We start from the raw sequence: 16,670 nt of genomic DNA on the forward strand, positions 1-16,670 counted from the left end.
TTGTCTTTAAAGTTCCCCCTTGTCTTAATAAACTTTAAAACTATTTCGAAGAAGACAATTGGGAACCCAAAATTTAAACAATTGACTTGCATCAACAAGTTAGTCAAAGTAATCTAATCATTCCATCAATTAAAACTTGGTCTTCTTATTCTTAAAGTTCCATAAACTAATTTAATCTGTAGGCTCAATTAAACTCAAGAATATTCAAATATCATCCTCTTGAGCTCTATGCAATTTTTGGATATGCCATGCAAATTTGTTTTGTGACAACATTTCAAATCACACTCCATGATCCATCATCAAGATGAATGGTAAAAGATGAAGGAGAAAAGTTGTCTAAGGACCATTCATTAATTAGTGAAGTGGATTGGTTTTGAATGAGCCCATTGGGAATCAAGTTCTGATGATGACAAGACCTTGATATCATAAGAGATAAGGCCAAAATCACACCCCCAACAAATTCAACATCGTAGTATTTTAACATACCCATCATCAAAAGCTTATGGATGGATGATTTTCATATTAACTATGTAAAATTGTGTTGCGTCAAGTTCTGAATCACACTTTGTCAACCATTGTTGAGATGAAAGAGAGAAACTGAAAGAGAAAAATTGTTGATGGTTGTGTGGTCTACTACTATTCAATGGTTTTGAACAATCGTAACATGGATCAAGTTTTGTTAAGTACAAGACTCCGACACCATAAGTGAACTTGACATATTGACTACTCCTTAATCCTTGACTCTTAGTGGGGTTGAATGGTTCTAAATGATCCTAACAGAGATAAGATCGGGTTCATGTCTCAAGCAAATTCAACATAATGAATACCCCTCAGTCCATAACTCTTAATAGAAGAGGTCTTAGCCTAAAGACTCATACTATAAATGATTAAAATCCTCCATCAAAAACATCTCATTCTATTCAATCATCAAACAACCAATGATAATCTCTCACTCCACCCACTAAATAAAGTGTAAACAATTCTCTTTGCTGCTAATTGACCAAAATTGGTCTATGATTCCCTTTCAACATAATATTTTAGAATACCCATGGATGGCTGGCATGTCATTCCATGGGTCCAGAATGTAAAGAAATCAACGTACATGAGGACTGAAATAGAATTGACCTGACTCGGATCGTAGGTCTAATGAACAGTAACCTACGTGTGCTCTACCCAGGTGTTTTTATTCCGGGTCAGTCATGGGTCGTCATTACTAAATACAAGCAAAATCTCAAACAGGGAGAGAACAGAGCTTGATTCATAGGAGTGTATTACTCATCACGCTCACCCCGCCCGATGGTAACAAAATCTTTTGTTTGCACAGTCTTCGAACTCCATTGCCCACATTTTTTTCGGGGCTGCAAATGCATTGTTCGTTCGGCCCGATGGACTGTCGGAGAAGGCAGCTTCAAATCCCGTTGAGGATGATTATAACCGAGTTCATCTTGGTTCTGATGATTTCTGCAAGAGTTTTTTCTGCTTCTGTGAATGAGGAAGAAGTTTGGGCGCTCTTGGCGTGGAAAAAGACGCTGAATGGCTCTGTTTCGGCATTGAATTCATGGCAAGAAGGTGCTCCTGACCCGTGTTCTTGGTTGTTCATAACATGTTCGCCGGATGGATTCATCACGGAGGTGAATATCCAGAACGCCCAAATTGGAGGAAATGTGCCGTCACAATTTGGGGCTTTGAAATCCCTTCGGTCGCTTGTGATTTCGTCGACCAATCTGACCGGAACGATTCCTTCGGAGATCGGGAGCTATGGCGGATTGGAGATTTTAGATCTGAGCGGGAACGGATTGGTGGGAACAATCCCGCCGGAGATTGGGAGATTGAAGGAGCTGAGAAGTCTGATTTTGAATTCCAATCAGCTTCAGGGGAAGATTCCGCCGGAGCTCGGGTATTGCAGCAGTCTTGTGGATTTGGTGATCTTTGATAACCAGTTGAGCGGCGGGATTCCTCGCGAGCTCGGCCGGTTGTCTGGATTGGAAGTTTTCCGGGCGGGCGGGAATTCGGGGCTCGAAGGTGAATTTCCAGAGGAGTTGAGTAATTGCAGCGGTTTGGTCACTCTGGGTCTTGCAGAGACAAATATTTCTGGGCCGATTCCGCCATGGTTTGGATTGATGAAGAAGCTTCAAACTCTGGCTGTTTATGATGCCCGATTGTCTGGCCCAATCCCGCCGGAACTGGGAAATTGCTCGGAGCTCGTGAATGTTTATTTGTACGGCAATGGATTGTCTGGATCCATACCAGGGGACCTCGGGCGGTTGCAGAAACTCGAGAAGATTCTTCTATGGCAAAATGATCTTTCCGGCACCATTCCGCCCGAATTGGGCAACTGTTCTTCCTTGAAGGTGATCGATCTCTCGATAAATTCGCTCCACGGGACCATTCCAAGTGAGTTTGGCAAACTGCAGGGGCTCTTGGAGATTCAACTCAGTGACAACAACATCACGGGTTCGATTCCCTCGGCTCTCGCGAACTGCAGCAGTCTCACTCAGATTCAATTCGACAACAACCAGATTTCCGGCCCCATTCCTCAAGAACTCGGCTCATTGAAGAACTTGACCCTGTTGTTCTTGTGGCAGAACCGTCTTCAGGGGACGATTCCGGCGGGTCTGGGAGGCTGCGAGAAGCTTCAGGCGGTGGATTTGTCGCACAATCAGCTCACCGGAACCATTCCCGGGACCATATTCCAGCTCAAGAATCTCACCAAGCTGATGCTCTTGAACAATGATCTTACCGGAATGTTGCCTCCGGAGATCGGAAACTGCAGCGCTCTGGTCCGGCTTCGACTCGGGCACAACAATCTCAGGGACCCGATTCCTCCCGAGATAGGAATGCTTGAGAATCTGGTCTTTCTCGAGCTCGGCAACAATCGATTCTCCGGCCTCATTCCCACCGAGATTTCAGATTGTTCTCAGCTCCAAATGCTGGATCTTCACAACAACAGGCTTTCCGGTCCTCTTCCTTACACCATCGGCTTGTTAACCAGTCTGCAAGTCGTCGACGTCTCATTCAACAAGATCACGGGAACAATCCCTCTCTCATTTGGGAATCTCAGTCGGCTCAACAAGCTCATGCTAAACACAAACGACTTGAATGGTATTGTACCATCTGAAATCAGCCATTGCAATAGCTTGCAGCTCTTAGATTTGAGCAACAATAGATTCACGGGGCAGATTCCGGTAGAAATCGGGAACCTTCAAGAGCTCGACATAGCATTGAATCTGAGCTACAATTATCTTTCCGGCCCCATTCCCCTGCAATTCTCTTCCCTCACGAAACTCGCATACTTAGATCTTTCCCACAACATGCTCTCCGGGAACTTGTCCGGATTATCCCAGCTCGAGAATCTAGCATCCCTGAATGTTTCATTCAACAACTTATCCGGCCCACTCCCAGGTACGAATTTCTTCAGAAGCCTCCCGGCAAGTGCCCTCATCGGAAATACGGGCCTCTGCATGTCGGGAATCCCCTGTTTTTCCCCTGCATCCGAGCCGGATTCTCCCGTGGGACAGAATGTGAGGTTAGTAATCAGCATTCTTTTCAGCATCACGGCATTAATGCTCGTTTTGGGGCTCCTGCTCGTGTTAAAAAGCCGCAGAAAAACGGGCCTCGAAGACGCGGAGGAATCAGAGGCTGTATGGGCATGGCAGATGACGCCATTTCAGAAGCTCAGTTTCTCAGTCGGAGAAGTCATTGATGCTCTCATCGACACAAACGTCATCGGGAAAGGGTGTTCCGGCGTTGTTTACAAGGCCCAAATGACGAGTGGAGAAGTTGTTGCTGTGAAGAAACTATGGACCTGCAAACAGGCCGACATGGCCGAAAAACGAGATTCTTTCTCGGCGGAAGTGAGGACTCTGAGTTCGATCCGCCATAGAAACATTGTGCGGCTCCTCGGGTGTTGCACGAACCGGAGGTCGAAGCTTCTGATCTACGATTACATGCCGAATGGGAGTCTAGGTGGGATTCTGCATGAGAAGAGAAGCATGCTGGATTGGGAGATTAGGTACAAGATTGTTCTCGGGGCTGCTGAGGGGCTCGCATATCTTCATCATGATTGTCGACCGCCCATTCTTCATCGCGACGTCAAGGCAAACAACATATTGCTCGGCACCCAATTCGAGCCTTATCTTGCTGATTTCGGCCTCGCCAAGCTCGTCGATTCCTCTGATTTCACCCGCTCTTCCACTACTGTTGCTGGTTCATACGGCTACATCGCTCCAGGTAATTAATTGTCATAGAACTGGAGTTATTTTCATGCAAATATGATGTTTTTCTTTAAAGTTTGTCAATTGTTAAAATTTATCCTGGTCGGTATGAGTTTTTGTTCCGTTGTTTGAATTGATCTAGGTTGGTATGAGTTCTTCTTTTCTGCAGCATATGAATTAGTGATAAAATCGCGAGTATTTAGACGAGTTGTCGTAGTGCATGAATTTATCAGAATTTTTTTGGGTTCAGTTTCATTTTAGTTACTATGAGTTTTTGCTCCGTTGTTTTAATTAATCTAGGTTGGTACGAGTTCTTCTCTGCGGCATATGAATTAGTGATAAAATTGTGAGTATTTATTTAGACGAGTTGTCATAGGGCATGAATTTATCAGATTTTTTTTAGGGTTCAGTTTCATTTTAGTTGCTATGAGTTTATGCTGACGCAAGCTTAGGGTGTATGTTGCTGTTAAGGACGTTTGTTAGGGGAGATGATTCAGTAGTCATCTATGTTCTAACGACCACTTCATCTAATGTTATAAGTCGGTCTAATTACCATTCATAAAAAGGTTTAAAAAATGATTTCAAAAAATGATAGCACATGTACTAAGAACCAATCACACATGTACTAATAGTTGATCATCTTTTTAGCTTTCTTGGTTGTTGATTAGTCTATTTGTGTGAAAATACTATTTTCTAAGCAAACATTTTAAAATCACACTTTTAGACCACCTCGTACTCTATTGAGTTCTACGAGTTCCGTAAATGTAGAGAAGCCGAAAGGTTAGCTTTAAGCTCACCTACAAAGGTTCACTGAAAAAATTGGCAGATTTTGACATATGTATTAAGATTTCTAGGTGCCCGAGGTTACCTTGGGTGGCTATTGGATCGTCTCCCCCATCACACTCAACCAAATTAAAAAATAAGATAGATTAATGCATTATTTATTTACTTGGTGATGTGCATGTTTTGGGAGGATTTGTAGCATGGGTTAGCCATTTTCCATGGATCAAGTAATATCTTATATTTGTATCGAGTATTAACATTTCAAACTTTTTGAACAAAGACAAATAATTCCAACAATTAAGATCAATGCCTTGGGTCACGAGTTCGAATCTTCCTTCAGTGGACGCAGAATGCTCTATTGATACAGAATAGGGGATTGTTGTTAGATTTGATGGTCAGTACCACTTTACAAACTTGTGACATAACTTAACCACCTCCTTTATCTTTACATCAGACATTAACCATTCAAACTTTTAGTACAACGATAACTGATTTCAACGTAATGAAAAACTAAACAAACCTACTGTTCGTGACTGAATGATTTGTTAGTACCATTTATATAAATGATTCCATAAGCATAAAGCATCTTTTCCTTAAAAGGTCACTTATTATGAACCTTCAACCATGCAATTTCAGCTTAGATGTAACTGAATTGGATCACTGTTTTACAAACTTGTGCCCACAAAACTAACAATCTCAATATGTTTCTGTTTCCACAGAATATGGCTACACCATGAAGATATCAGAGAAGAGCGACGTGTACAGCTACGGCGTAGTTCTCCTAGAGGTGATAACAGGCAAACAACCAATCGACCCAACAATCCCAGAGGGCGTCCATCTGGTCGACTGGGTTCGACAAGCCCTGCAAAACAAAGACAGAGAACCGGTCGAAGTCGTCGACCCGAGGCTCCAAGGTCGACCGAACACCCAGATCCAAGAAATGTTACAAGCTCTCGGCGTCGCATTTCTCTGCGTGAATTCAAATCCAGAAGAACGACCCACCATGAAAGATGTGGCCGCAATGTTGAAGGAAATCAAACAGGAGCCCTACGAAGACTGTAAGATGTCGTCGACCAGTCATCTCATCAAACAATCGCCCGACGTCGACCGCCATTCTGCATTGAAATCATCGTCCTCCACTTCTTCCTCCTTTCACATCTACTCGCCAACCTCAACAACCCACCAACATTCCCAATCATAGAACTTGGGTTTGTTTTCCTTCTTTATGTTCTTTACGTATACGTAGATAAGCATTCAATATGTATTTCAACAGCATCTCCTTTTGAGATTTAATTTCTCCCCAGTGAGATTGCAGAGCACATAATTAGAGCTGCTCGGTTGTATTTTAATGGTGTATTATTTGAAATGAATTGAATATAATGGCAGTTTTGCTGTTTAATTGTTCCTACCAATTTATGTCACCTAGTCTAGGGGTCTCTAGATTAAACATCTGAAGAACAAATTACAAAGCATAGCTTTTCAAGCAAAGGGATTGCTTACGTTTATAAAAAAGTTCTCCATATCTATATGAGGTTTAGTTGGTTGGATGGTAACAAGTCTTTTTGTAGCGTTCTAGATAAAATGTTTTTATCTATTTCTATTTGATTAAATTGTTAAATTTTTACATGTTTTATTTAAATACTAGAGTTTTATGGTTGTCTTGTATGTAAATATTTCGAATATATGATATTTTGGTGTATTATTTTTTAATATAATAGCAGGTTTGATGTTTAATTGCATTTCCTATCAATTTATGTGACCTGATCTTGGAATCTCTAGCTCAAACATCTAAAGAACAAATTACAAAGCATAGCTTTTCAAGGTAAGGGATGGCTTACTTTTATAAAAAAGTTCTCCATATTCATGAGGTTTAGCTGGTTGGATAAGTCTTTTTGTAGTGATCTAGATAAAATGTTTTTTTCCTTCTTTTTATAGATCTGAATCTTATTCGATACATTATTAAAATTTTACATGTTTTATTTATACTAGATTTTTATGGTTGCCTTGTATGTAAATACTTAGAATATATGACATTTTGATGGTGTATTATTTTTAAATATAATGGCAGTTTTGTTGTTTAATTGCATTCCCTTTCAATTTATGTCACCCAATCTTGGGGTCTCTATATTAAACATCTAAACAACAAACTAAAAAGTATAGCTTTTCAAGGGATTGCTTTCTTTTAAGAAAAAAACAAAATCTTTATATTCACGAGGTTTAGTTGATTGGGTAGTAAAAAGTATTTTTATATGTTCTTAGATAAAATATTATTATTGTTGTTTCCATGAGATTTGATTTCTATTTGACACATTGCTAAAGTTCTATATGTTTTATTTATACTAGAGTTTAATGGTTTTCTTGTATGCAAATTCACTTAGAATATATGGCATTTTTCTTGAGAGTTGAGTCTATTCTTGTCACGACCAATCATCTCATCAAACAACTATCTAACACAAACCCTCATTTTTCACTTAGATAATCATCCTCCACTTCCTCCCCATTTCACATCTACTTACCGACCCCAAAACTCACCGACATTCTCGATCATGACTTATTTTCTTCTTCATGTATACATAGATTATATATGTGCATTTCATAACTTGCACGAACACTACATATTCCAACAACACCTTCCTTTGTGATTTTACCTCTCTATCAAGATTTAACTTCTCTCCAATGAAATTGGTGAGCATATACGTTTAGAGTTGGTTTATTATATTTTAATGTTGTATTATCTACAAGGAATTGAATATATTAGAGCTTTTGTTGTTTAAGCTCACTCACTACTAAATTTTGCCACCTAATCTTGAGATCTCTATATGTTCTAGATAAAATATGTTCCATAGGTTTTATCTTGCTAATACATTATTATATACTTTATTTATGCTAGTCATATGGTTGTACCATGTATGTATATGCATTTAATATAGGGAATTATTACTTGAGGGTGGTTGTCTTCTTGTCTAGTACCATAAACATTTATTTGCAAGAAATTAAATTTAATGGTGATCACTTTCCTTCTCCTAATTTTAAAGTCTTTATACACGCATAATTATTTTTGGATACACACATATATGTATGTATACAAATATACATATATGTATGTATACAAATATACATATATGTATGTACTCACACACACACACAGACACACCCACATTCAGCTGTTTCTAGTTGCTATACTATGTTGGAATGTGAAGTCATTATGGAGAGCTGCCTTCTTTGATTGACTAATCTTGGACAACTTCCTTCTTTGGTTAAGTTTCAAACTGATCATGGTGAAGCTAGAGGTAGATTTTTTTCTAGATGTATTATAAATAATAAGGAATAATGAGTCAACTTAGTATAAATAATGAATTATTATGCTGACTTGACAAAAATAGTAATCTTGACAAGTACTATACATGAAGTCTTAAGGGTTAGTTGTAGGAGTTCTACTAGCTAAATTTAGTATGTGGTATCTAATTAGGACTACAACTCAGTTGTTAAATGCAACTTGAAGTCATGTTATTTTATATGTATTGAACATTGTTGTAACTATGAAAGTTCCAAAGAAATACTATTGAGAGATATTTGATCGTAGTTATTTAGTAGTATGATTTTACTAGGTTTTTCCTCACAAAATTTTGTGTTATGTGTTTCCTCTTCTTTGCAATTTTCTATGCTTGTTAATTTCATAGAATACTATAGTTTTTTAATACTTTTATTTATGTTGCAATCACATTATTGTATAGTATGCATATGTATGTGTATGAATATGTTTATGCATATGCATATGTATATACACATTTATGTATGTGTCTAAACACACACATTGAATATGTCATCCCTCTTGAGAGTTACAGTCTTATTGTTTTCTAAAATTTTGCATACATTCTATCTAACAATATAATTCAATTTGATTTTTATGTATGTGCTCATATTCATAAATATTATGTGGTTGGTATTGTACAAAACATAGCCGCAGACTTAAATAGATAAATATTTGTGTTCCAAGTTATTAATTCTAAGTATAATTTTATGTTTGTCTTGTTGGTACAATATATCACTTCAAAGTTTCTATCAACAGCTCTAGTTTTGTCTTTGGGTTTGGGCTGATTTTTTAGGCAATTTATTTATCTTAGTCTCAACATATGGTACTTTGAACATTTTTAATGCATTCTAGAAAATAATCTAGATCCAAATTGATTTCGCAAGTTAGTTGAAATTCATAAATATGTAATCATTAGTGCAATAGAAATTTTATGTCAATTCAAATATATTAAAAAAATTGTTATGAGTTATAATTGTGTTTATGTATAGTTCATTTGTTTTATTTTTGTTGGTGCAATATGCATGTCAAAGATTCTATCAAAAGCTTTAGTTTTGTCTTTTGGTTTGGACTCAAGCTCCAAGTACTTTATTCTAAGTTGTAGTCTTGTTGTCTAAGTTTTGTCTATGTACATATTAGATTCTTTATTTCTTCCAAGAATTGCAGCCTTATTATTTGATATCTATCCATATGCTATATATACCTTCCTTGTCCTAAGAATTGTAATCATGTTGTCAGGTGCCCATATATACTTCATTTGTCTTATTCTTCTTCCTATTGTATTTTGTTAAAATAGAAAAAATATTTCAATCCATTTTTAAAAATATGGATTGAATTCATAGATATTTTATTACTAATATCATATAAACTGTTAAAATTGAATAATATTTCACTTAATCTTTACATATAAATTTGAACTTGTTTTAAATTGTAATTGTATTTATGTGCTATAAATTTTGTTTTATTTTTTATGTGTAGGTTAAAATTCATTAATACTATACAAAATATAAATGTAGGTTTAAATAGATAAATATTTTTACTTTGAATCATCATTGTGTACATGTAGATAGTTTGTATGTCTTATTTTTGTTGGTATAATATATCACTTCATACATTCTATGATAAGCTCTAGTTTTTGTCTTTTGGTTTGAACTCAAGTTCCAAGCCATATACTTATTGTTTATGCTTTATCTATGTACGTATTATATGCCTTATTTCTACTAAGATTACAACCTTATTATCTAGTATTTGTATATATACCTTCCTGGTGTCAAGCTTTGTAATCTTATCATCTAGTGTCCATATATACTTTGTACAAACTTTGGAAATATTTTGTTGTTAGCATGTACAAAATTTAGATGTAGACTTTAATAGATAAATATTTTTTCTCCTAGTTGTAATTGTGTTTTTATATAATTTTGACATCTTAGTCTTTTTGGTACATACATGTCACTTCATTTTTATATCAAAAAACTTAGTTTTGTCTTTCAGTTTAAACTCAAATTGAAAGTGTTTAATTCCGAGTTGTATTCTTTTGATCTATATAAATATTAGATGCTTTATTTCTATTAAAGTTACAATGTTATATATATCATATGTATCCATCTCAAAACTATATATCTTTCTTGAGATAAGAGTTGCAAACTTATTATCAAGTGCCTATATATACTTTAAAAGTATTATTATTCTTAGTACTCACAATCTTTCTAACGTAAAAATGATCTTAATATAAATTTTCTAAATCTAGACTCAAGTTCATAGATATTTTATTACAAACAAATACTATAAAATCTTTAAAAGTAACAATATTTAATTTTATCTTTAATTTTTAGTTATAAATCTAAACTTATTGTAAAATGTAATTGTAATTATATGTATATTACAATCTTTAATGTTGTAACAATTTATTATAATTAGAAATATAATAATCCCATGTATGTATATGTATATGTGTGTGTTTATATATATATGGATGAGCATGTGTGTTGTCCAAATAGTTGAAGCACATAGATATTGACATCTTTATTTCTTTTGAATAAAATAACTACATCATAATAAGTAAGCATACACCTAAACTTTTATGGTTTGCAAATTACACATATATCAATCACTACTAGAACTAACTATGAATTGCATATACATACATGAATTGCTTTCCTTAATGACTTGAGAATGCTGGAAAAAACTCTTTACATCAATAAAATAAGTAATTCTGTCAAGTGGTCTTTCTATGAGTTAATCTTTGTCAAGTGGTTTTTCTATATATATATGGATGAGCATGTGTGTTGTCCAAATAGTTGAAGCACATAGATATTTACATCTTTCTTTCTTCTGAACAAACTAACTACATAATAATAAGTAAGCATACACCTAAACTTTTATGGTTTGCAAATTACGTATATATCAATCACTACTAGAACTAACTACGAATTGCATATACATACATGAATTGCTTTCCTTAATGACTTGAGAATGCTGGAAAAAACTCTTTACATCAATAAGTAATTCTATCAAGTGGTCTTTCTATGAGTTAATCTTTATTTAAAATTATTGTTTTTGAATATTTTGTACAAAAGATGTAATTGTCAATGTTTTATGAACTTATGGAAACTAAACTTTGATGCATTAACTTGTGTGTCTAAACACATACATTGAATATTTCATCCCTCTTAAGAGTTGTAGTCTTGTTGTTTGGTATTCTAAAAAAATTGCACATGCATTATATCTAATAATAAATTATTTTTTTTGATTTTTATGTATGGGATAAAATTCATAAATATTATGTGGTTGGTATTATACAAACTTGGACGCCGACTAAAATTGATAAATATTTATATTCTAAGATATAGTATATATGTATATAAAGATTTCATGTCTTAGTCTTGTTGGTACAATATATCACTTCAAAGTTTAGATATCAAAAGCTCTAGTTTTCTATTTGGGCTTAGACTAAATTTCTAGGTGATTTGATCATCTCAATATTGGCATATGATACTATAATTTTTTTGAATGCATTCTATAACATAATCTAGATCCAAATTGATTTTCGCAATTTAGTTGAAATTCATAAATATTTTATTATTAGTACTATAGAAAATTTATATTTGGATATAGTTTTAAAAACATCGCTATGAGTTATAATTGTGTTTATGTATAGTTCATTTGTATTAATTTTGTTGAAATAATAGACATGTCAAAAATTCTATCAAAAGCTTTGCTTTTGTCTTTTGGTTTGGACTCAAGCTCCAAGTACAATAATCCAAGTTGTAACCTCATTGTCTAGAAGAATTGTCTATGTACATATTAGATTCTTTATTTGTACCAATAATTGCAATCTTATTATTTGATATGTATCCATATTATATATATATATATATATATATATATATATATATATATATATATATATATATATATATATATATATATATATATATATATATATATATATATATATATATATATATATATATATATATACTTTCCTTGTCCAAGAGGTGTAGTAATATTGTCAAGTACCCATATATACACTTTATTCATCTTATTCTTCTCTTATTGTACAATTTTTCTAAAGTAGAAAAATAATTTCAAATTATTATTTAAAATATAGACTCAATTTATAGATATTTTATTACTAATATCATATAAATTCTTAAAATTGAATAATTTTTCACTTTAACCTTTAGATATAAACTTGAACTTGTTTTAAATTGTAATTGTAGATTTGTACAATAAATTTTATTTTATTTTGCATGTGTAGGTTAAAATTATTTTATATTTTAGTACTATATAAAATTTAGATGTGGACTTAAATAGATAAATATTTTTAATTTAAATAATATTTCTATTTATGGATAGTTTACATGTCTTTTTTTTTGATAACATATCACATCAAATACACTATGAAAAGCACTAGTTTTTGTCTTTTGGTTTGGACTCAAATTCCAAGTTGTATACTTATTGTCTATGCTTGATATATGTACATATTATATGTCTTATTTCTACTAAGATTACAACATTCTTATCTAATATTTGTATATATACCTTCCTTGTGTCAAGAGTTGTGATCTTATCATCTAATGTTCATATATACTTTTTACAAATTCTAGAAATAATTTGTTGCGAGTGTGTACAAAATTTAGATGTAGACTTTAATAGATAAATATTTTTGTTTCTAGTTATAATTGTGTTTGTATATAATTTTCACGTCTTGGTCTTTTTGGTACATACATCACTTCATTTTTATATCACAAAGATTTAGTTTTGTCTTTCAAGTTGAACTCAAGTTGAAAGTAATTAATTCCAAGTCATATTCTTTTGGTCTTTATAAATATCAGATGCTTTATTTATCCTAGAAATTACAATATTATTATGTCATATCTATCTACCTCCATACTATATATCTTTATTGTGCTAGAAGTTGTAATCTTATTATCAAGTGTCTATATATACTTTAAAGGTATTATTATAGTTTGTACTTACAAAAATTTTAAAGTAAAAAGAATCTCAGTATATTTTAAAATCTAGATTCTAGTTTATAGATATTTTATTACAAAAAAATATTATATAATCCTTACAAGTAATACTATTTAATTTTAATCTTTTTATTATTATTATATAAATCTAAACTTATTGTAATTGTATGCATATTACACTCTTTAATGTTGTAAGAATTCTTTTAATTACAAAATAATAATCACATATATTGTATATGCATAAGTATACATGTGTATATATTTATGTATATGTATATGGATGTTCATGTGTGTTTTCCAAATAGTTGAAACACATGGACATATTGATGTCTTTCTTTCTATTGGACAAACTAACTACATCATAATAAATAAACATACATCTAAATTTTGATGGTTCACAAGTTACACATTATCAATCACTACTAGAACTGTAATTTTGAGTAGACTACAAATTGTACATATATATATATATATATATATATATATCAATTACTTGAGAATGCTGGAAAGTTTTTTTTACATCAATAAATTTAGTAATTTTGTCAAGTGGTCTCTCTATGGGTTAACCTTTGTTTAAAAATTATTATTTTTGAATATTTAGTGCATAAAATGTAATTGATATTTCTTGAACTTATGGTAATTGAACTTGCCATAATAACTTTTTATTTTCCTTTTTCAAGTGTCGGGGGGGGTTACTAGCAATTATATTTTACTTTTTCCAATGATTAAGTAAAACTTTGAAATGGATTGTTGTAATGTTTTTTTCATTTATAAAAATTGGAGATCTAATAATGTTGTAATGTCTTAATTTTGCACCCCATTGTGACTGGACCATTGCATAGTGTCCCACCTTAGCTTAAATTATGATATTCCAAATCACCCTTCAAACCCCTTCATTTTGCCTGATCAACTATTCATTTAAAACTATGGCCACATGGCTTGGACAAACCAAGAGACATGTGCATTACAGAGACATCCACTTATTGCGCACTATCACATAATTTTTAGATGCACATAGTGTTAAGTGTTGCCACAATAGTGGGTGACACTTTTGTGGCACGTACAAAATTGCAAACATTTTTCAAAAAGAAAAAGAAAAAATGGTCTTTTGACCCTCAAAACTAGGATTAAATGATCTCCTACTGTAAATAAAAAATGTCAAATTGTGTTGCTCAGAGAAAGCTTTCCAATGACTATAATTTTAACATGTATTATATTAATTAAGATGTACAAATATGAGTTTAACTCATTATAGGTTGATTAACGATTGAGCATCAATTGACTTCAACATTTCAAGAAAAATTGTAGATTAGGTCAATGTTTTTTTTGAAAAATCTCTAAGAAATAGGTTACTAAGTTAGCTTTCTTTTGAAAAAAGAAAATTTGATTTATGATAAATTAAGTCAAGTTATCCTTGTCAAAATGAACATATGTCTTAATTATGATTGATGTCACTTCAAAACTTCATAAACTATACAATATTCAACCGAATTGAATCAAATCAAATGAATCCTCTAGATATTGATGTTACAAATCCAACATCAAAAGAATTACCTCATTATTATTTGTAAAAAAAGAAGTTCTGCTTGTCAAGTAGATTGTCACTCTTTAAAAAATTTGATTTTTCATATGTACCTTTTTTCGGGGGAGAAGAAAAAAAATGACTTAAATAAAATATATTTAAATTAAATTAAAAAATATGGTTACAAAGTAGGAACAAAGTACTAGAAATCACTAGTTTAGGCCATCTTCAAATTATTCTTAGTTTTAGAGATATAGTCACTTGAATGTGAGGTTTGTTTCAAAAATGTTGATTTCAGTGTCAAAATTGGTCAAAAAGTGGCACCCACTATTGTGGGATCACCTTGCCATTGAGGAATCATAAGTTTCCACCCTTGGAGTGTAATGCTTGATTCCACCACCCATTGATGCCTAGATTTGAATTAGGCCATTATATCTCCATTTTGGAGTTTCATTTGGCCTTCTTCACATTCTCTACACTTCTTTGGATTCATTCTTGAGATTCTTCACACATTCTTGGCTCTCCTACACAACCACTTTTTCACATTGGGACAACTGATGATACCTTGGCTTTAATCATTCTTGTATTCAGCCTTCATTCCATTGGGTTTTAGCTTCACAACTTTGGATGGAGTATCATCATCTCATCTCTATTCATATTTTGATAGCATATTGTAGTGTCTTGATCATTTCCTACAACACTATTATAAAAGTTCATAGATTTTATTATTATTATTAATAACATATAAATTCTTTAAAAGTAAGTAATTTTCACTTTAATCTTTATATTTACATCTAAGCTTGTTTGAAACTTTAATTTTATTTTTTTTATAGGTAATTGGTCGAAGCCTAGATTATTTATTATTATTGTTAAGATTTATTATTATTATTATTATGTATTAATCTCGAGTAGATTCGAACCAAGACCTCTCGGATGAGAGGCTTGCAATTTACCGATGCATTGTAGGCTCTTTCTTGAAACTTTACTTGTATTTATGTGCTATTAATCTTATCTAATTTTCTACTTGTAGATTAAAATTCACTAATTTTTTTTTTTTAAAATAAAAAATGGTCAGAGGCATTGAATATTTTATTAATTGCATAACTAATATGATGACTCCATAGAAAAAGAACTAGTAAGAAAACCCTACTTCATCGTTAAAGTACACTAGAGAAAGGCTACCATATTAGCCAAAAACGATCATGAAAAGTTACACAAAGATGAATATATCATAAAAGAACAACATGATAGCTCTAATGCAATCCAAGAAGAGAAGGATTAAAGAGCATGCATAACCACTCATCAAAATACCAAAAATATCCTCCATTAATCACATTCAAAAGAACCCCTAGTAGAAACCATTATAAAATTCATATGCTCAAAACCCAAAGGCTGACCCAAATTAATAAAGGAGGAGAAGGCATGCTGTCACCACTTGAAAACTCGGCTCAAAGAAGCATCACCAAGGAAAAATGCATCTCAATAATAATTGGGTCATGGTGAACTTTATAGATAGGACAATAAGCCATGTGCAAAATTTATAGTAGTAGACATGAACCGTAACCATATGACCAAATGAGCACCAGTCTTAAGTTAAAAAATTGGGAAATCAGAAATATCCACAAACTTAATCAAATTCATGTTTGTGCTCGACATTTTCATTTGCTAAGTAATGGGTCCAAATCCAGCGAAAGAGTCTAATAAGATCCAAACTTCCTTTAGAATGTACGCAAGCTTTCAGTTATTATTATTATTATTTATATCATGTCTTAGTACTATACAAGATTTAGATGTAAACCTAAATAGAGAAATAAATTTTAATCTAATTATAATTATGTTTATAGATAGCTCATATTTCTTAATTT

The 16,670-nt window shown here is 32.7% G+C and overlaps 1 protein-coding gene across 1 annotated transcript; it reads left to right on the forward strand.

The window, feature by feature from the left end:
* Window positions 1-1,226: 1,226 nt before the first annotated feature.
* Window positions 1,227-6,396, forward strand: LOC149555649 (uncharacterized). Its single transcript, XM_089829770.1, has 2 exons — window positions 1,227-4,230; window positions 5,717-6,396. The coding sequence occupies exons 1-2, from the start codon at window positions 1,365-1,367 to the stop codon at window positions 6,196-6,198; spliced, it is 3,348 nt and encodes a 1,115-aa protein (XP_089685896.1). The 5' UTR covers window positions 1,227-1,364; the 3' UTR covers window positions 6,199-6,396.
* Window positions 6,397-16,670: the final 10,274 nt, after the last annotated feature.

The sequence above is a fragment of the Cupressus sempervirens genome, chromosome 5, assembly GCF_028749045.1.
Source record: "Cupressus sempervirens isolate cs-2001-9-10 chromosome 5, ASM2874904v1, whole genome shotgun sequence".
In the NCBI taxonomy this organism is placed as follows: Eukaryota; Viridiplantae; Streptophyta; class Pinopsida; order Cupressales; family Cupressaceae; genus Cupressus; species Cupressus sempervirens.

Coding starts and splice junctions, on each gene's coding strand:
- LOC149555649 (XM_089829770.1), top strand. CDS start 1,365: ATGCATTGTTCGTTCGGCCCGATGGACTGTCGGAGAAGGCAGCTTCAA. Junction 4,231..5,716: donor ATACGGCTACATCGCTCCAG/GTAATTAATTGT, acceptor CTGTTTCCACAG/AATATGGCTACACCATGAAG.